This window comes from Dermacentor albipictus, chromosome 8, assembly GCF_038994185.2.
Source record: "Dermacentor albipictus isolate Rhodes 1998 colony chromosome 8, USDA_Dalb.pri_finalv2, whole genome shotgun sequence".
NCBI lineage: Eukaryota > Metazoa > Arthropoda > Arachnida > Ixodida > Ixodidae > Dermacentor > Dermacentor albipictus.
The window spans coordinates 103,465,104-103,486,602 of NC_091828.1; the positions used below are offsets into that span (position 1 = coordinate 103,465,104).

Here is a 21,499-nt window from a genome sequence, read left to right on the forward strand (position 1 = left end):
ATCCACCTTAATCCACCTTCCTCTAATTTGTGCCAACCCTACTGCAACTTAATCCACTTTAATCCACCTTAATCGACTTTGCTCTAATTTGTGCCAACCTTAATCCGCCTAAATCCAATTTAATCTACCTTAATCCAATTTAACCAACCTCGAACCACTTCAATTCACCTTCATCGACTTCACTCCGCCTTCAGCCACCTAACTACTGTATAACTTAAGTCAGCTTACTCTAACGTCGCGGCCACATTGTTCCGACGTGACACCCGCCGTGGTTGCTCAGTGGCTATGGTGTTAGGCTGCTGAGCACGAGGTCGCGGGATCGAATCCCGGCCACGGCGGCCGCGTTTGGATGGGGGCGAAATGCGAAAACACCCGTGTACTTAGATCTAGGTGCACGTTGAAGAACCCCAGGTGGTCGAAATTTCCGGAGTCCTCCACTACGGCGTGCCTCATAATCAGAAAGTGGTTTTGGCACGTAAAACCCCAGAATTTAATTTTAAATCAATTTGGTCCGACGTGACGCGTGCAATGATGCACGCACTAGGTGCGGCTTTAGTCAGCCAGAACCATGGAACCGTCGTGGTGTCGGAGTAGTATGCTCGTCTCGCATCCCGGAGCTCCGGGCTCGATTCCCACCCAGACACAGACGTGCCAAATTTTTTCTTTGTTTACAGGGATCAACCTAAGATAGAGAGAGAGAGAGAAAACTTTATTCGGTTCCTTCAAGGATTTAGCGTCTCGAGGTCTCGGTCGTCGTCTTGGGCGCCGGCGACTTGGGGCCTCTTCCGGCAAGGGTGGGCCCCTATTCCAGGGCTCCACTGAGCCTAGCTACCTCACTAGCGTGCTGCACTAAGGCCCTTTGGGCCGTGAGCTCGCAGCTGGTAAGCCGACTCTCCCATTGCTCCGCACTCGGGTTATTGTGTTGGTGGAATGATTTATTGTGTTTACATTCCCATGTGACATGGTATAGTGTGGGTGTGGACCCGCACCATGTGCAGGTGTCTCTGTATTGTGTTGGGTACATTTTGCTTAGGATGTATAAATTTGGGAAGGAGTTTGTCTGCAATCTGCGCCAACTCGTTGCTTCCTCCTGCGTTAGAGCTTTGTGCGGTGGGGGATATTTGGCTCTCGTCCCTCCGTATAAGTTTAAGATTTCTGTGTATCCTTCTTCACAAGCGTGTGGGGGATACTCCGAGAACTTTGATGTCAATCCGTTGGAGCATCTTTCGACGTGTTCTTTTTTTTTTACTCTTTGCGCCGTCGGCCATTTATTTACTGCCATTGCTAGATCACGCCGGATTTCCTGCCTCGTGGGAGGTGTAACGATTTCGCATTAATATATTTCCCTTTCATAAATTTTCCGCCACGCGGGATTCCGCAGAACTGACCCCGCCATATTTAGTGTCAAGCAGAACTTCTTGTTGGGCTAGTTGGTGCATGTTCCTGAAGTACTAAAGCGCGAAACAGACGACACAAGAAGAGACACGAGAAAGCGCCCGCCCGTGTCTCTTCTTGTGTCGTCTGTTTGGCGCTTTAGTACTTCAGTGATATTCAGTCTCCTCGTGCTCCGAAGGGCCAATTAATTCGGCCTCGCGCTTCCAATCGGCTGGTCTCCCCGTCAGCTCAGATGGGCACACAGCGACCGCTCCCACAGAAAGGCGTTGCTCCCGGGTTCCACCCCGGACCAGGAGAGAAAAAAAGAATTACAACCATTAAACTCTGTGAAGATGGAACGGCAGCGAAAGCCGACGACAGTCAAAACTCTCAAACGAAAAGCAAAGTGCTTTCGCTGCCATTCCGTCTTCGCAGATTGGAGTGGTTGTCATTTTTTTTTATCGCGTCGCGAGTCTGGCGTCGTTGCTGGTTCGGAGGTGAGCTGGCTCGCCACTGTCACGAAGGACGTTCCCGCCACATCGCGGGAACGTCCTTCGTCGGTGGTCGTTCCGCGCCGACGCCATTTGCATTCTCGCCGCTGTTCCCTCCGGCGTTCCTCATACGCATGTTGTTCTTCGGGTGTACGAACCATACGTGTCCGCCCCATCGATAACGCAGCTGTCTTTTCAGAGCCGATATCTCTCCTGCTCATATACTGCGATGACCTTGACGTCACGCTATTTTCCACGGCGAGCGTTCTAATCTGTTCCGCGTTTTGACATCTGCGCCGCCGCACTGCACCCGTACGTGATCACACACAACGCAAACAAGGAAACCCATTGTGTGTGGGTGTGTTAGAAATCTCCAAGTCCGTTTCTGTTTCCGGACGCCGAAAAAACTACGGAAGGTGAGTCATATACAGCTTTCGCTGTCAGATTTTTTTCTCTCCACCTGCGAAGCTTTCTCCTCGAGAAGCCCGTATTGGGTCTCCTTTGTAGCTTTGATTTTCTTTGCGTTACATTTGGACAGACGACGATTTTTCGCCCTTTCCTTAACGGAACTGAAATCGTCTGGACGCGGGATCGGCAACTATAAGCGGAACTATGTGGTACCAGACGGCAAACACTTTCGAAAACAGAGCGGAAAGAAGAGAGAGAGAGAGAAAGGGGGGACGCTTTTCCAAGGCTTCGCCAACCTCTATATACTTTGTAACCTTTCAGAGCGTCAACGATAAGGACGGTCCAGGCGAGAGAGAAAGAGAGCGAGAGTGAAAGAAGGCTCTACATACTGAGGGGGCAGGACACGCTTCCGCGGTGCTGGCTCTGAGATCGAGAAGCGGGAGAAACAGGCAGTCACGGGGTGCGCCGGGGTCGGGTCTAATTGAGGCGCTGATTTATATGCGTTGACCCATTATGCACGGTCGGAACCACCGTTTCTCTTACCCCGACCGCTACTTGGACGCGGGGAGCAGTCGGCGGCGACCCGCGGTGTTGACGCACTCCCGACCTCATCTCTCCTCCTCCCTCCCCCCCGCCTCCACCCCGGCCTTTTCCCACCTCCCGGAGTCTCAAAACGGGACGTCTGCATGGGCCTGGTTTGGCCGTTGGGTTGGTAAACATGTTGGGGCAGGTGTAAACGAGGCTGGGTTCTTACAGTGCAGCATGCCGCAAAGCGTTTCAACATCTTGGAAGCAGCGCTGTTATCTTGGGAAAGCAGCCTTTTAGCTGCGGCGGCCACCAAACGGAACACACGAGAGAAAGGGTGGGGGGGGGGATATTTAGTGTGTTCTGTTTGGCACCCACGGCACTACGACGAATCTGTTAGCAACAGGGCCCACATTTCAACACTTCTTGCGTCGTTTTGCGTTATATTGGTCCATTTAGAATAAACGGGAGGGAGAACTGTGGCACGAATACGACATCCCGACGTATCGTAGGGCGCGTAAAACGTTGGACGGGCGTCAGGTTAGCGTCGCTAACTCTTTGAGGCATGGTGATTACCTGAGGACAACCGCGTTAGCTGGAATTATCTTTCGTCATAGAGGATAAACTAGAGTCATGTAGGACAAACACAGGACACCATTATAGATCGTAGGAGGAAAGCGAACATGTGAGGGTAGCTCAGGGTAGTCAGGGCTACTCATTGAAGAATGTTGCTTGTCTTAGGATACCAGAGTTGGGTGGGATTACCTTGCTTATTTGGGATATGAACGAGGGTTATTTAGGACAAACAGTACGTACGGGGGCAGATGAACTAAGCCGGCTCATTAACTAAAAACATCAAAAACACGCAGGAACGTACTTTCCCCTTTATGTCCAAGTGATCTCCAGAACGTAAACAGACACGCATGCATTCACACCTGCCTTCGCCACAGGGGCGTGCCTCGAACACGGGAACTCGTAAGTAGCTATGCTCTCAGAGCCATCACGCTATGTAGTAAAGCGTTCCGTCGCAGAAGCTACGAACGACGCTTCGATTCACAGGTAAAAAAAAAATGGGGAGGGGAGGATTCAGCGGTGACTCAGCGGTAAATGCGAGAGAAATTTTATTTATAAATAGCCTCTTCACCCCTTCAGTGAAGGGACTAATTAACTCGGAACATCAGAACGCAGGCACATACGCTCCTTATACCTGCGGATAATCTCTAAAACCCAGAACAGACACCTAACAAACATTCACAAACAACCACTTTGACACGCATACACAGACCATGAGTTCCTCAAAGTAAACCGGGCAAGTTGGAAATTAACGATTAGAGACAGTGCCAGCGCCGTGAGGTAAAGAAAGAAACGCGTTCGAAAAAAAAAGAAAGAAAAGAACCAGACAGTCAGGAGGCTAATGTTCAACCGAATTGAAGATCCCTTGACGATCACGCCGGCTCCCTTCGGTCATGTAGTCCTTCCTCCGTAAGCACAAGTAGTGTTTCAAAACTCATTTCCATCTAATGCAAACACAAACACACAAACAAGCACGTGTTCTCTTTTCCATCCAAATAAACTCTAAAACAAGCAAAGCGTACACATTTTCTCTAGCAATGCACACAAACACACGCACTAATGGCCTGGAAAAGCAAGCATGCCAAGCGTTACTCTAGGCTAACACATCCGGGTCTCAGTAAAGTATTCCTTTCTCTCTCTCTCTCTCTCTCTGTCTCCCTCTCTCTCAGTCACGTAAACGTATACACAAACACGCCGAAAGTGATATCATCGACTGATGGCTGTAGGGTGACTGATGACTGTAGAGCGACTGATGACTGTACAGTGACTGACGATGACAGATGATCGTAGATTTCTAAACGATTGCAGCTCTAACAATTTTCACTTTCACGAACCTGGCCGCCATCTCGGGCTTCCGCAGAGCTGATTTGCCACATGCGGTGTAGCGGTACTTCGAGTTGTCGAAGAGGGGGACAGTGCCCAAAGTAATAGTTCGTGTGCACGTGCGTGTGCGTGTTTAGGTTTTCTTTCCTTTATTTTTATCCTTCTTTCTTTCTCACCTATTGCATCCCCTTCCCCCTCCCCCAGTACAGGGTAGCCAACCGGAGATAATCTCTGGTTAACCTCCCTGTCTTTCTTTTGCCTTTCTCCCTCTCTCTCTCGAGTTGTCGATTAACTCACTCTCACTTTGCGACCTGCTAGCTTTCTGGTTAGCTCAGATGGTATTGACCGACCGCTGCGGAAAGGAGTTTCGTCCCGGGTTCGATTCCCGGACCAGGACGAGGTTTTCTTAGCCTGAAAATGAGTTTCTTTTCGAGAGACTCGTACGGGGGTTTCTTTCTTTTGTATCTTCGAGTTAGAGCTCGGGTGACGACATTTTCTTTTTTTTTTCCTCCACTTTGATGAACCTTCCTCGATCCACCTTGTGGACTTCTCCAGTACTTATTTATATGATTGATACTAGCGTCTACCAAGCATAAATCCATCTATACAAGCGGCCCAAAACTATTTTGCCCCGTGCCAGCCTTTGAATTAAAGCCCAGCGGTAGGCGCGAGGGCGGCAAAGAAGCTGCACTGGTATCGAAAAGACGCAGGAGAGAGACGGCTGATTTCTAGAAATCACGTTAACGTTAATATAACACACCCGGTAGCTAGGAGCCACTGAAGTAAAGCCCCCTCTTAACAGGAGGTTGTAGCCCGGAACATTTCACAATAATTGCCGAAAGTCAACAAGGAAAGAAAAAGAAACAGCAGCACATTATTTACATATCCGTAACACTGCACTAAGGACGAAGAAAGCCGACATGGCAGCTTTGTAAGCTGCGTCTGTTAGAGCATCGAAATCGTTCAGATTGGATATATCAAGTCTCAGCTTGCACTGAAATTGCTGCCGTGTTTACGAGCATGAGATTAGTGTGCTACTCAGAAACTAGCGGTATACTTAGGAGCGGTGTATAATGCATCAAATTTGTTCACTCTAGCTGTATTATTTGGTGCAGTTCACAGAATTGTGATACCGTTCATTTTTTGTTGTTGCTGAGGTACAGAGTTGTAAAGTTGATGCTTCAGATTGTTGTTCAGTGTGTGTGTGTGTGTGTGTGTGTGTGTGTGTGTGTGTGTGTGTGTGTGTGTGTGTGTGTGTGTGTGTGTGCGCGCGTGCGTGCGTGCGTGCGTGCGTGCGTGCGTGCGTGCGTGCGTGCGTGCGTGCGTGCGTGCGTGCGTGCGTGCGTGCGTGCGTGCGTGCGTGCGTGCGTGCGTGCGTGCGTGCGTGTGTGTGTGTGTGTGTGTGTGTGTGTGTGTGTGTGTGTGTGTGTGTGTGTGTGTGTGTGTGTGTGTGTGTGTGTGTGTGTGTGTGTGTGTGTGTGTGTGTGTGTGTGTGTGTGTGTGTGTGTGTGTGTGTGTGTGTGGCCAACCGTGTGGTAATGGACCAGCATTTTTGGCACCGCTGCCTCGAAGGACCGAGCAGTGATTAAGACGCAAACATCAGCGCACTTAGTCTCAAGGTCGGTCTGTTTCCCGCTTCCTACAAACACCGCTCAAAGCAAAGTGAAGAGAAGCGAGGGAAAAAAAACTGGGGGGGGGGGGGAGGGTTTAGATTCGGCAGTTCCACTTCCGTATTTCCGGCTGCAACAAACCGCAGGGCTTTAGCGATTCCACGTTCGAAAGCAAAAAAAAAAACGCGCATTGCAATTCTGACCAGCATGTCGGAAGAGTCTATACGCTAAGACAGCTAAGAAGAAAGCATCGAGCCCAAGCAATCGGAACGCATCAACCACAATGGATGGATGGATGGTATGAGCGTCCCCTTTAGAACAGGGCCGTGGGTTGCGCCACCAAGCTCTTGCTATTATACTGCCTGTCCTACCTGTCCTACCCAGGTTAAATAAGAAAAAAAAAGAAAAGAAACCGCTATGAACTCCCAAAAACAAATTTTCTGACCCCCTACTGCGAACTTTGCTTTTGTGCGTCTCCGTTTTTTGTCGTTTCCCTACTTTTCTCTACGAAGTCTCTACGACTCCACGCCGCCTTGCGTCGACGAGGAGAAGCTGAGAAAAGCGGACCTCATCGCTGTACTTCGACCTTATTAAACTACGTTTAAATGAAGTTTGTTTGCATTTACAGCGTTTAACGGTTTCGCCTTGACTTCATGAGGGGGGGGGGGGGCACAGTCATCCTTTAATGAGAATATTAACTTTTCCACTTCGTTGTGGTCACTATAGGAAACAGGAAAACACTGGACTTGACAGTCTGCGACTACAAAATTCTCGCAATGCGTTTGCATGTTGTCATTTGTAGGCCCACCTACAGTTAGGAGGTGTTTATCGAAAGCGACGGCGATTTCTGCGCCCCTCGCGGCCGGCTTCTGAAACTTCGCCCTTCGCGTCACTGCCTTCTCTTTTATTAATTCGCTCATTAATTGTGTTCCACGGCAGGCGCGCATCTGTTGAATCAGCAGCAAACTTGTTTATGTGGTTCTCCGTCTTAGCTATTTTCAGGTCTTCTGTTCAGTTTGTTACGGTTGTTTTCTTTTTGCTTTTTTTTTCTAATTACGTAGATCGTTTCCATCTCTGGAGCACAGAAATCTCGACGCAAGGACGATTGGTAGACCCTGTCGAAGACGAACTCTTCCTGTTGGAACGTTCACTCCAGCTCGAAGCACCCTTTGTTTAACAACGAAAATTCGAACCGCATCTATTTAACATGTACCGCGTGCGCGTGAATTCGTCTCCCTCTCAAAGTTGATCGGTGGCACGCGCTGCATAAATATTTTTTTTTATTTACATAATACTGCAGGCCTCATGTGGTCCAAGTAGGAATTAATAAATAAATAAATAAATTATTGAATATACCACATTGGCTCCACATATAGAGTATTACATGAGGGACATCAAACTAATGGACCCGCTACACTTCGTTCAAACCGAAACGAGATGGGGAGAAAGAAAAGACGTACGAAAATGGGCGAGAACTCACGTGAGAGCTTTGCGATGCGCCGGACGTCAAATTCCTTGCACGGGTAGACTTCTGCAAAAAAGAAAAAGAAAAAGGCGGCATACGTTAGGTTCTTGCGAAATAATCGACTACTATGACTGACAGCTTCTTGAAGTTTAATAAAAACTGTGCCTTTATTTTATTTTACCCAAAAGCCGGGAAAACGATACAACTGAGGAGTTCGGAACAGGTGGGAACACCCTGAAGGAGTTATAGATAGATAGATAGATAGATAGATAGATAGATAGATAGATAGATAGATAGATAGATAGATAGATAGATAGATAGATAGATAGATAGATAGATAGATAGATAGATAGATAGATAGATAGATAGATAGATAGATAGATAGATAGATAGATAGATAGATAGATAGATAGATAGATAGATAGATAGATAGATAGATAGATAGATAGATAGATAGATAGATAGATAGATAGATAGATAGATAGATAGATAGATAGATAGATAGATAGATAGATAGATAGATAGATAGATAGATAGATAGATAGATAGATAGATAGATAGATAGATAGATAGATAGATAGATAGATAGATAGATAGATAGATAGATAGATAGATAGATAGATAGATAGATAGATAGATAGATAGATAGATAGATAGATAGATAGATAGATAGATAGATAGATAGATAGATAGATAGATAGATAGATAGATAGATAGATAGATAGATAGATAGATAGATAGATAGATAGATAGATAGATAGATAGATAGATAGATAGATAGATAGATAGATAGATAGATAGATAGATAGATAGATAGATAGATAGATAGATAGATAGATAGATAGATAGATAGATAGATAGATAGATAGATAGATAGATAGATAGATAGATAGATAGATAGATAGATAGATAGATAGATAGATAGATAGATAGATAGATAGATAGATAGATAGATAGATAGATAGATAGATAGATAGATAGATAGATAGATAGATAGATAGATAGATAGATAGATAGATAGATAGATAGATAGATAGATAGATAGATAGATAGATAGATAGATAGATAGATAGATAGATAGATAGATAGATAGATAGATAGATAGGTAGGTAGGTAGGTAGGTAGGTAGGTAGGTAGGTAGGTAGGTAGGTAGGTAGATAGATAGATAGATAGATAGATAGATAGATAGATAGATAGATAGATAGATAGATAGATAGATAGATAGATAGATAGATAGATAGATAGATAGATAGATAGCAAGGACAGGAAAGGCAACCAGACGAGCACCCGGTTTGCTACCCTAAACTGGGGGTGGGGGAAGGGGAATAGAAAGAGGAAAAAGGGAGTGAAAAGAAACAGAAGGTCACCACGATTACGTCGGCAATGAAGTGGTGGCAGTGGAGAGAAACAGAGAGATAAACTTTATTGAGAGAATAATCAGAGTTCTTGTGGGTGGCCCCCGAAGGCTATAACACAATAGCGCTAGAAGAAGATCCAGTGCCGGTGTTAGGAAAACAGTGATAGACTGATCGCTATGCGGCTAGAGACCTTTTCGGGACCGGTTCCATGATGTAACTGCAACTTGAAACTTGTTCTGCCTTTCTTATTTTTTTTCCTCCGTATATTTAACGACTTCTTAAGGTACGCTTTTAGAGCAGTTTGTTTTCTGGCGTCAGCTGGCATCGTTGTTCTCCTGCAAGCGCACCACACGCAAGCAACAAGTGTTGTGTTGAGAAGAGCACTCAAAGCGCCATTTGACATGTGGTCGCGGTTAACAACCAAAACAAAATGCTGCCTGCTTCTTGTTTCTTATTATTATTATTATTATTATTATTATTATTATTATTATTATTATTATTATTATTATTATTATTATTATTATTATTATTATTATACCGAGACCACCCGTTGCTCATGGGGTCATTAATAAGATTAATTAATTAACTAATTAATGGGATGACTGATTGGTTGATTGCAAATAAGCTAGAGTTGCTCGTGCTCAACATAACGACATGCTTCTGTCATGAAATCGCCTCGTTGATGAAGCTGTGCAACTTATAAATGCATTCGGTGCCGTATTTCCATTTATCTTAGCCTTTCTCTTTACATGCAATTTTTTTGCTTTTGTGTAATAATCTGTTTGGAATTCTTTAGCTTTATTTATTTATTTATTTATTTGTTTGTTTGTTTGTTTGTTTGTTTGTTTGTTTGTTTGTTTGTTTGTTTGTTTGTTTGTTTGTTTGTTCACGGGTGTTTGGTTGACGAACTGGTTCTCGACTGAGCAAACAAGTGACCGTCCTCGCCCATTCATTCGTTGATCTGACTGAGACTGAGTCGCTCATTCCTAAAACGAGTGCTTGGTCGATCCGTACCTCTATCGACTGACCGATCCGACCGATCTGCTGACCGGTCGGATCGACCGACTCGTCGATCTACCATCCACTGGGTAGATCGAGCGACGTTATCTTCCCTGCGCGACGCGTCAGCTGACACAGCGTCTCCCGGAAGGCGCGGCCCCCAAGCGGCGCGCTACGTGTTCCAGGAATAGCAAAAGCATCAGCACAATCGCGGCACAATTCTCCGTAGCCCTTCTATCGCACACACTTCGCCCCCCCTCCCCCCGCCCATCCCCGCCACCCTCACCTCTCTCTATTTTTCTAGCGGCACCAAACAAACAAACAAACAAACACACACACACACACACACACACACACACACACACACACACACACACACACACACACACACACACAGGTCCGCGCGGGCTCATCCGTCTCCGGGGGCCTTCCGCCACCACAGCAGTCCACGTCGGGCGATAGGCCGGCCGTCTTCGTCACCGCCTGCGCTTTGTATCAGGACAGTGCGGAGAGGCCCACCACACCGCCCGCACCGCACTGGGACGCTATCGTTGCGGAGTCATTTAGGCCAAAGTGGCGAGGACGATGAGAGGGGGTTAAGAGATGGGACGACAGGTGGCGTCATTTGCAACCCCCCTCCCCCCCCGCCCGTCCTCGCTCTCTACAGCGGAGGGAGATGAGGGACCGCTGCGGCACGACAGATGCGCGTCGCGTTTAATTGTTACTGCGCGTGCGCACGCAGTCGCGCTCACACGCTGATACATAAACACACAAATACGCACGCACAAACATGTATGCACAAATATGTGCACAACGCACGCGCATAGACAAGGCGGACACGAGCACGCGGTCCCGAAACACACGCAAACACAGGCGCATAGCGATAAGCGGGCATTCGCCCCGGACAAGCAGACAAACAAACACATTCGCACCCGCCGTAAGAAAAACAATGGCTTCACGGCGTTGAGCTGCTTGAACATATTGAAGGGGGCAGCGCAATAAGACGAAGACGGAAGGCGGGAACACACAGCACAGCACAGGTTGTTCCTGCCTTCTGTCTTCGTCTCATTGCGATGCCCCTTCAAGATGGTCAACCAGCGCCAACTCGCCCAAATGTCAATCCTTCTACAGTTGAGCTGCTGAGCCAGAATTCGCGGGTTCGGTCCACACCGCATGCCAATGGAGGCGAAATGCGAGTGGTACACCCTTGGGCAAAGCTACACCCTTTGGCTTGCCCCTTCTGCCACACAACAATAATCGTCATCTGCCTTGATGCGTTTCCTTTCTTTAACGCTGCGAGCCCGGAACTTTCCAGTAACGAACGGGGCACGCGCGTTGTCAGCATAGAACAGTTTACACCCTTTGGAGTGCCCCTTCTGATAACGCGCGTGCCGTTCGTCACTGGAAAGTTCCGGGCTCGCAGCGTTAAAGAAAGGAAACCCATCAAGGCAGATAACGATTATTGTTGTGTGGCAGAAGGGGCAAGCCAAAGGGTGTAACTTTGCCTAAGAGTGTATGTGGGGTGCCCACATTTCGACGAACGTTTATAGAAACACCAGGCGGTCAAAACTAACCCGGAAGTGTCCCGCCATTCTACAACGTTCTAAAATGTGTGTGTGTGTGTGGGGGGGGGGGGGTTATACCCCCCCCCTCATATTCTAGAACTTTCCTCGACTCAGCCCTCCGCACCTCGACTAAAGAAAGTACTGACGGAAGGGTCACTTCTTTACACCAGTAGTCACTGCACTGCCCTTTATGATCACCCGCGGTAATTCTTGAGAGGTGTAGTGTCTTCTTCGATCGATGGGCGGCGCTGTGTTCCCAACTCGGTTAAAGCCCCTCAATTTTTGAGGGGCTTTAGACTCGGTTGAGCGGAGGAACAGCTTCGGGTCTAGGACTGTTGGAGGGGGTGGTGTCCCGGTATCGGTATATAAGGCAGTTAATAGTTCTATATATATATATATATATATATATATATATATATATATATATATATATATATATATATATATATATATATATATATATATACATACATAGAGAGAGAGAGAGAGAGAGAAATGATTTGACACAAGACCTGTGGCACTCCGCAAAACTTGTATACATAACAAAAACAAATGTTTGTGCCCTTATAAGGGGTAAGATCGAATCTTTGTTGTGGACAGGTGATGTTATCTTTGCTTGGCGACTTCATATTTATTTATTTATTTTTTATGGGACGAGTACACACGTGACGGGACGACCACTGCACAAAGTAAACTTTATTAGCTATCGCGGTCAAACCCTCCTGTCAGGTACGTGAGCTGTAGATCGAGCTAGCTGTCGCGTGTAGCATTTCTTTTATTGTTATTATTGTTATTTTTTCGCAGCTTACGTCGTAAGGGTGTGTTAGCCATGGGGCCAACTGGCACTCCCATAAGGGTCTAAAACATTTTTTACTGCACAATCCAGAGACAGTTTACACCCTTTGGAGGGGGGGGGGGGAGGTCGTACCGTTTTCTACACCCCCCCCCCCCCGAACAATAACCATCATCCCCACCTCATTCGCATTTCCTTTCTCCAAAAACTATGTGCTCTCTAGGTACGTTCTTGTCAAGTCGAAGCTGGTGGCACTACGCATGCCATTCGCGATCCCTGAAGTACCAGGCGGGCGGCGTTGAAGAGAAATAAAGGCACGCAGGATAGATGACAGTTATCGTTGTGGGGGGTAAGATAAGCCAGAAAGGACGACAACTTTTTTTTCTTAGAGTCTACAGAACAGTTTAAAAAATAAAAGAAAGGCACAAATCCAGCACAAATAGGGTTTAACCGCGTATAGATGCTTGGTCCCCAGTTACGAACTGTGCCCCCTAACCGGAGCACTGCAGAGAGGTGGCTATACGCGGGCTTTCGGGCAGCACCTATAGCACCACCGGGCGCGCTATTTCAAGTCGTGTCGCTCTCTACCGACGCGCCATGAACAGGGAGGGCGCTGCGACCACGGCTGCTACAAAGCGCGCAGCTTTGCTCAGGGAAACAGAGGCTGACGGAGGAGGACGCTGGAAGAGCGACCGCGGCGCCCTCTGCGGGCAGAACCGCGCAAGGGCAACGCTTAGCGGGGTAGGGAGAATCGGGCTGGAGATTTTTTTTTTTTTTCAGGAATAAGAAGATCGAGAGACAGAGAAAGAAAAAAGACACGACTTACAAACAAAAGACAATGAAAGGAGAACGAACAGGGGATTTGAAGCCGCTATATTTGAACCGCGGCAAAACAAGCGACAATGGAGGAGGGCACGCCAGGGTGTTGCGGGGAGGCACTCACGATTCACGTGGAAGTTTTGGAAGATTGCAAGGACGGGTGGCAATAGCAGGGTAAACATAACAGCGGAGGAACTGCGAGAGCGATCGAGAGTGAGTGAGTGAGTGAGTGAGTGAGTGAGTGAGTGAGTGAGTGAGTGAGTGAGCGAGCGAGCGAGCCTGCGTGCGTGCGTGCGTGTGTGCGTGTGTGTGTGTGTGTGTGTGTGTGTGTGTGTGTGTGTGTGTGTGTGTGTGTGTGTGTGTGTGTGTGTGTGTGTGTGTGTGTGCGTGTGTGTGTGCGTGTGTGTGTGTGTGTGTGTGTGCGTGTGTGTTTTCAATAGCAAAAACATGGTCGTATTTTTGATATTTGTGAATGTGTTTCGGTTTATCCAGTTATTTAAGGGCGTACCATTTCCGAATCAGTGAAATGCAGAAGCCAGAGCTAAAAAAAATAAATTATGGGGTTTTACGTGCCAAAACCACTTTCTGATTATGATGCACGCCGTAGTGGGGGACTCCGGAAATTTCGACCACCTGGGGTTCTTTAACGTGCACCTAAATCTAAGTACACGGGTGTTTTCGCATTTCGCCCCCATCGAAATGCGGCGGCCGTAGCCGGGATTCGATCCCGCGACCTTGTGCTCAGCAGCTCGTACGGTTGCCAACCTTTCCGGCTGCGTCACATGAAACTCTACCCCCGCCCAACCAACCTACGTTTTAACGAGCTTGTTCACGTTTGTGCAACTTCTCTTGCGTGCAGTGGAGACCCGTACGCAAACGAACGTCTCGATTGCGTTGAAGGCGTAAGTGTAAGCCTCGGTTCTGAGCTCACATCAAGAAGGTGCTTGAGTTCGTACTCTTTCGACGGGTGAGTCGCGCGTCTTTTTCGCGAGTCCACGCGCGAGGTCACGGTTCTCGACAAATCGCCGGCACGGTGGCGATCGGGCGTTCCACATGGCATTGTCGCATCCTGTACATGATTCCTACGCCTACGCGCACACGATCGCGCGCACGCGGGAGCGTGTTGGTAGTGCACGCTATAGTGCATGTGAACGTATGTGAACGTATGTGTGCGCATGTGAACGCATGTGTACGCATGTGCTCGCAGGTGTGTGCCTGTGCGGTTGAGGCGTTGAGACAACGTGGCTTCTTGGTAGTGCCGCTAATAGAAGTCTTAGATTAGGGGGAAGCATGCGTTGGGGCCCGCTAACGCTTGGGGCCAGGGTACTGCGCATGCGCAGACGGGTGTGCGCATGCGCACTACCGTGGCCCCAAGCGCTAGCGGGCCCCAACGCATGCGTTCCCCTAATGTAAAACTCTATTAGCGAGTTTTAGTTTAGGGGACGCAAGCGGCTTGCGTACGGGAGATGTAGGGGCAACGGTTCTGCGTATGCGCTGACCCCGGCGGAGGCGACTGCACATGCGCAGTACCGTCGCCCCTAGTTTTTGCGTACGTAAGCCGCTAACCCGTAAACTAAAGCTCTCTATTAACGAAAAAAAAAACAAATGCGTGCGTGTGTGCGTGCGTGCGTGAACAAGGGCTCTGGAGAAGAACTCGACAGAATCTGGAAGGCTATATTAACGCAAAGCGGCAGGCAACGCGGGGGGGGGGGGGGGGGAGGGGGCAAGGCGCAAAACCCGGAATAAAACAACGAGCTTAGAAAACATGCATAACAAGCGGAAGAGAGGACGGGGGTCGACAAGAGACAGCGACCAGGCGCGGTGTCACTTTGGAAGACGGAGATAAAAGGGGGAGGAAGAAGATATTTGGCTGGCGCCAGCAGAGGCCGCCGTGTTGACGAGCCGGGTCTCCGCACCTGTCAGCGCTGACGAGGAAAGGCGCCGAGACAAGCGAATATCCTCGAATGAGAGGGCGACGCGGTGAAGCCGCGCCGAAGAAACGCGTATAAGTGGCGTCTAAGCTTCGTTACTCTCCCCCCCCTCCTCCTCCCGCCCACTCTTACCGCACCCCTGCCTTTCTTTAGTTTTTTTTCTTTTTTGCGTTGTTTTCTTGTCGTTTGGTGGAGCCAGCCTCACGGCTAAGCCCTGGGCTGCCTCGATATAGCGAAGTGTGGGACGAGCCGCTGGCGGACCAAGCCGATGTCGGCTTCGAAAGAAATTTTCTTGCGCCTGATGTGCTCGAACAACATGTATTACGCAGCGAACACCCGGTTCTATCACTTCCTCTATTGTCCCCTGGCTCGTTCTTTGTTGTTTAAAGGAAAACTGGCAGGACGTTTTCGTTTTTGTTTTTCGTTAAACGAAGGTGCAAGCCCTCTAGCATTACCACTGTAGCCTGTATTCACGAACACTGCAGGACAAAAGCCGCCTCCCAGGAATCTCCAGATACCCTTGTCTTCCGCTATAGCCGATTCCAAGTTGCACTTGCAAAATTTCCAAATTTCGTTAAGTTGCGGTTTGAGTGCCGTCTTGTCCTTCCTGTTGCGGTCGTTCGCTTCTGCGCTGTACAAACCGAAATTACCAATTTCATCGCCCCACCTCATTTCCTGCCGTCCTCGACTGCGCTTCCGTTTCCCTTTGGCAAACCATTCTGCAACTCTAATGGTCCACCGGTAATCTATACCTACGCAGTACACGGCCTGGGACCGACACGATGCGACAAAGTTTCCAAGTCGTGAAGCACCTTTCGTGGTCATAATCATTTCAATATAAGAAAGGACACAGTTAAGTATGTTCGGTCTACTTAAGCTCGGTCATTCGCAGCGTGTCTTTCGGCACGAAGAGACATCCTCAGCGTCAGTGAAGAAGTGACGTCATCATCATGTCGCGTCATTGTCGTCGCCGTAAGTGATTGGCGCGGTACATGACTTTAGCATGCCAAGGATGTCTCAGTTTGACGCTTTCTTTTCCCTTTCCTTGTGTTTTTTTCCTGAGGAGCTCGAAAAGTCTGCTCTTATTACGGCATCCCCAAGCCGCCTCCCGGCTACGCTGCATAAAGTATGGAAGAGCTAATGAACCGCTAGTAAAAGTTATATTCAGCATTATTCGACGCTCACGCTGCCCCCAATTTAACGTGCCTATTAGAGCATGCGTCGATGCGAGTGTCTCTGTATAAAAACTCCCATTTCTCTATGTTTTCTTTTTTCATGCCTCGGAGTTCCGAAATGAAAAAAAGCTACACTGGTCACACGCGAGAATGAGTCTTACTAGGTGATCAAATACGGTATTGTTGCAAGACCGCCTGCTTGCCCCCACAAATAGTATACATCGCCACCTGCCATGCTCGGGCGCTGCCCTACTTTCACAGCTGCTGTGCTCGCCGGCGCACACACAAAAAAAAATTCTCGGAAAGAAAGGACACATGGACGGAGCCTCCCCCCCCACACACACACACACGCACGCACGCACGCACACACACACACACACACACACACACACACACACACACACACACACACACACACACACACACACACACACACACACACACACACACACACACGCGCGCGCGCGCGCGCGCACGCGCAAGTGCTTATAGACAAACGAATAGACTAAGACACACACACGCTCAAACACAAACACGCGCTCGCACATGCGAGAGAGAGAGAGAGAGAGAGAGATGGCCTCGGAGAGGTACACTCCCCCTCATCAACACCGTGCATTGCAGCAGAAGCTACGGGTCTCGTCAGCTGACCAGAAATGATGAGAACCGGATGAAACAGCTCCTCCAGTGCACGCTTCCGTTCACCCCTCCGTGCTACATCGCACGAATGCAATTGCCTCGTTGCGGAAGGGTTAACAGCGCACATTGGGGCTATCATCATCATCATCATCATCATCATCATCATCAGCCTGGTTACGCCCACTGCAGGGCAAAGGCCTCTCCCATACTTCTCCAACAACCCCGGTCATGTACTAATTGTGGCCATGCCGTCCCTGCAAACTTCTTAATCTCATCCGCCCCCTGCTACGCTTCCCTTCCCTTGGGATCCAGTCCGTAACCCTTAATGACCATCGGTACTCCCCCTTCCGAAGCATGCTTAACTAACTCTCGATGCCGACTGTCCGGCAACGCGCCCCTTATACAGCCTTGGCCCAGCCTTGGCCGCAGTGCACGGATTTGACGAGAGGGAGTGTGTGTGGAGCTGCGAAACAGTCGGGGGCAGGACCACGCTTTATTTTCGTTGTCCTTCTCTCTTTCTCTCTCCACACACACACACATTATATATATATATCATCGCATTCATTTTGTCCTTGCAGCCGAGGAACGAGACCCCGAAGATGCACCGCGCACTCTTTATCGCCCCCCTCTCCAGTTCTTCCATCCCCCCCCCACTTCCCTCTCTCTCTCTCTCTCAACCACAACGAGCCCTCTACATAATCTCGGCCTCCGCGATCCTCTCCACCCTTTCCCATCGGCTCCTCCGAAACACCCGTTCCATCCATCCAGTGCGTTTATTGTTACTGCGATGAAAAAAACGTCCCGTCTTCGTTCGGTTTCTTTCCACTTGTTCTCGTTCTTCCGACCACGATTCTCGTTCACTCGCTCGTATACGACTCCACCGGAGCTGCAGCCGGTTGCTGCGTGCCACTCTTCGCCATTCATTCACTTTCCCAGCGAGCACCTCTCCCTATCCCCCTTGCCCAATCCACGGTGATGATGACGATGCTCATTGGCATCCTTTTCTAAACGGGCCGGAGACAAAATAGTCTTAGCCTGCTCGATTCCTTCACGCTTTACGACATTCATCACCGTCTAGCCTTTTGTCTGTGCTATCTCGATGTCAACTTACGCATTTAGAACGTCCACCACTATAGTGTGCCGTTACCCTCGCTCGCAATGACTCCGGTCCTGTCAATCGCTTTGCTGCTGATTTTCCCATCAGTACTTTCATCGTCTAATCTTACTTATCTCGAGTGCAATTTTCCAGTCAACGCTATCTATCTTCCAATAGGAATAAATTGAGGTTATCTGCCCGATTTCCACGAACGTCCCGGTAGTGTGTCCACGGTTTCGCGGCACCAACATATAAGAGCTCGACCATAACAAACTTACGCAACTTTTAATTGGTCACAGCACAAAATCAAACAAGAATCAATAAAACAGCCCTAGCCCGCGCTTGCAGTGCCACTGAATTAAGTGCAACGTGCGGCGATGTTTTCGGGGCGTGCCTCACGCATTCACTGGTTTTTTCTTGCTATGCAGTCTTTCTATGGAGTTTTTCTTGCTATGCAGTCTTTCTATGGAGTTTTTCTTGCTATACAGTCTTTCTATGGAGTTTTTCTTGCTATGGAGTCTTTCTATGGAGTTTTTCTTGCTATGGAGTCTTTCTATGGAGTTTTTCTTGCTATGGAGTCTTTCTATGGAGTTTTTCTTGCTATGGAGTCTTTCTATGGAGTTTTTCTTGCTATGGAGTCTTTCTATGGAGTTTTTCTTGCTATATGGAGACTAGAGCAGCTTCTCGATCTTGGACGCGAAGCTGCTGCGCCTCGCGGGTATATGGCTCCCTCGGACAGAGTTTCCAGCCTCTTCCTTGAGCCTCGGCGATTTCCGTCTCCCGCTTCCCCGGCGCAGACTACTTGACATTTCGGCGAACCACCGGCGTTTGTCCCATACCTCGACCTGGGGCATCGGCATCGCGCGTTTTCTGCGCCGCCTGCAGGGGGCCCGTGGCTGACAGCGAGGAAGTGAGGGTGTACCTGGCTGCAGCCGTCCTTCGTTCGGGGCTTCCTTTCGTTCCTCACCATCCGCGGCGGACTCGCAAATAATTCTTGCCACTCGAAGAAATGGCACCCGCGCGCGCCGAGGTCCGACGTCACAAGCCACCGCGCAACGACGTCCGCTGTGGTTGGAACGGGGCAAACGTGACCCGGTGGTCGCTGCGTCCCGGATGAGGTATGGGACGCCGCATTCGTCGTCTTCGTGGTCGAGGTCCCGGTGGTGGACGACCAACGAGTACAGGTCATCGTGCAGCGCTTGATGTGCTGACCCTCGGTGCAAGAAGGCAGTCGGCGTGCCTTCGAGAGTCGGTAGAGCTTGCGAAGAGTACGGCAGGTCGTCCAGCAGGTCGTCTTCTTCCTCGCAGAGGTCGTTCTCCAGCTGGAGTTGTCGCACCTTCGTCACGACGACGTCGGACTCGGCGAGAGCCTTCGGCTTTGGCTTTTCATCCAGGGTCGCTTCATCCATCCAAGGAAGACGGTTTCATTCTCGACGACCTCGGACCCGCTCTGTTCGCACTCCTTCCCGTCCGAAGGCTTGGCGCTGCAGTCCCATGACGGCCGAGCTTCGTACTTGTCGCTAGGCGTTGTCCCTGGAGTCGTCAGAAGCTCACCTTTCGAAGAGCGCCGGGAGACGGGCGGTTCTGCCGCGTTTCCGCCGACGTCGCACCGACGCTCGCCTTAGTCGGCTTCCCGCTGCGTAGTGAGGAGGGCGAAGAGTTCTGCAGGGTTAGCTTTCTTGTAGGACGGCGAGCTGCTGACACCACTGCTCGGCGAATGCAAGAACGACAGCTCCGGCTTGGACTTCCTCCTCCTGTGGCACTTTGGAGCAGCGACGGTTGACATGCCTTCGAGACGGTCGCAGGGCTGTGACGAAATAGGAGAAAGCTCCGAGAGCGTTGTTTCTGACAGCCAGATTCCGCGGTAGACGTGGAACGATTTGCACCGCGAGCGGGACACGCAGCTCGCGCCGGGAGCACGCGCCCAAAGATACAGTCGGAGAAGTATGGCTGGTTTAGCGTTGTTGTTGTTGATGATGATGATGATGATGATGATGATGATGATGCCCTTGATGAGTTAGGCGCATACCAAGTCACGGGGATTGTCCAAGAGCCGGGCAGACTGCTTATGTGTTCAGGTAATGAATTTAAAATCCATGATTTTGTTGCGTCGCTTCACGAGGGCATGCAGGCGCGTGGGCCCGCTATCCACCTCAGCTTCCTCTTCTTTTAAAAACTAAATTACGGGGTTTTACGTGCCAAAACCACTTTCTGATTATGAGGCGCGCCGTAGTGGATGACTCCGGAAATTTCGACCACCTGGGGTTCTTTATCACGTGCACCTAAATCTAAGTACACGGGTGCTTTCGCATTTCGCCCCCATCGAAATGCGGCCGCCGTGGCCGCGGGATTCGATCCCGCGACCTCGTGCTCAGCAGCCCAACTTGCTCTTTCTTCGAGAGATGCCGGCACGCTCCTCGTGGCTCCGTTCCGGCCAGTGGTGGCAACTTTCCTTAGCTACATCATTGCAGCTCCGGGTGGGCGTCCGCCTATCTCGCAATATAAAAAAGAAACGATAGGAAAGTAACGAGCGGAGAGAGAAAGCTAACGTGTGGAAGAGCAAAGGCGACTGACGAGCACGCAAGTAAACTTCCGGCTTAAGTTACTAGCCCATAGTTTCGGTTTCGGTACAAAGTGGGTGTGGATGCCTCGTGATGTCATTTTTTTCCAGCTACCGCCTCTCGGACCAGATCATGTTGGTTGAGAGGGCGGCCGAAGCCAAGATGGCGCAGGGATTCCTGCGAAGAGGGAACCACTCGTGCAGATAAAGCCATCCTTATCCTCATTAAAGATGATCTATCTATCTATCTATCTATCTATCTATCTATCTATCTATCTATCTATCTATCTATCTATCTATCTGTCTGTCTGTCTGTCTGTCTGTGTCTGTCTGTCTGTCTGTGTCTGTCTGTCTGTCTGTCTGTCTGTGTCTGTCTGTCTGTCTGTCTGTCTGTCTGTCTGTGTCTGTCTGTCTGTCTGTGTCTGTCTGTCTGTCTGTCTGTCTGTGTCTGTCTGTCTGTCTGTGTCTGTCTGTCTGTCTGTCTGTCTGTCTCTGTCCGTCTGTCTGTCTGTCTCTGTCCGTCTGTCCGTCTGTCTGTCTGTCTGTCTGTCTGTCTGTCTGTCTGTCTGTCTGTCTGTCTGTCTGTCTGTCTGTCTCTGTCCGTCTGTCTGTCTGTCTCTGTCCGTCTGTCTGTCTGTCTCTGTCCGTCTGTCTGTCTGTCTCTGTCCGTCTGTCTGTCTGTGTCCGTCTGTCTGTCTGTCTGTCTGTGTCCGTCTGTCTGTCTGTCTGTCTCTGTCCGTCTGTCTCTGTCTGTCTGTCTGTCTGTCTGTCTGTCTGTCTGTCTGTCTGTCTGTCTGT

General features: G+C 49.3%; 1 protein-coding gene across 2 annotated transcripts in view; it reads right to left on the reverse strand.

Moving 5' to 3' along the window:
- Nucleotides 1–21,499, reverse strand: part of LOC139048920 (myocardin-related transcription factor A-like) — a 263,394-nt gene that overhangs the window by 174,405 nt on the left and 67,490 nt on the right. For both annotated transcript variants that reach the window (XM_070523883.1, XM_070523879.1), the window contains exon 2: nt 7,785–7,835. Coding sequence is in view for 1 of the 2 variants with exons in the window: in XM_070523879.1 (XP_070379980.1) it covers nt 7,785–7,835 (51 nt within the window). In the remaining variant the exon portion in view is untranslated. The remainder of the gene's footprint in view (nt 1–7,784; nt 7,836–21,499) is intronic.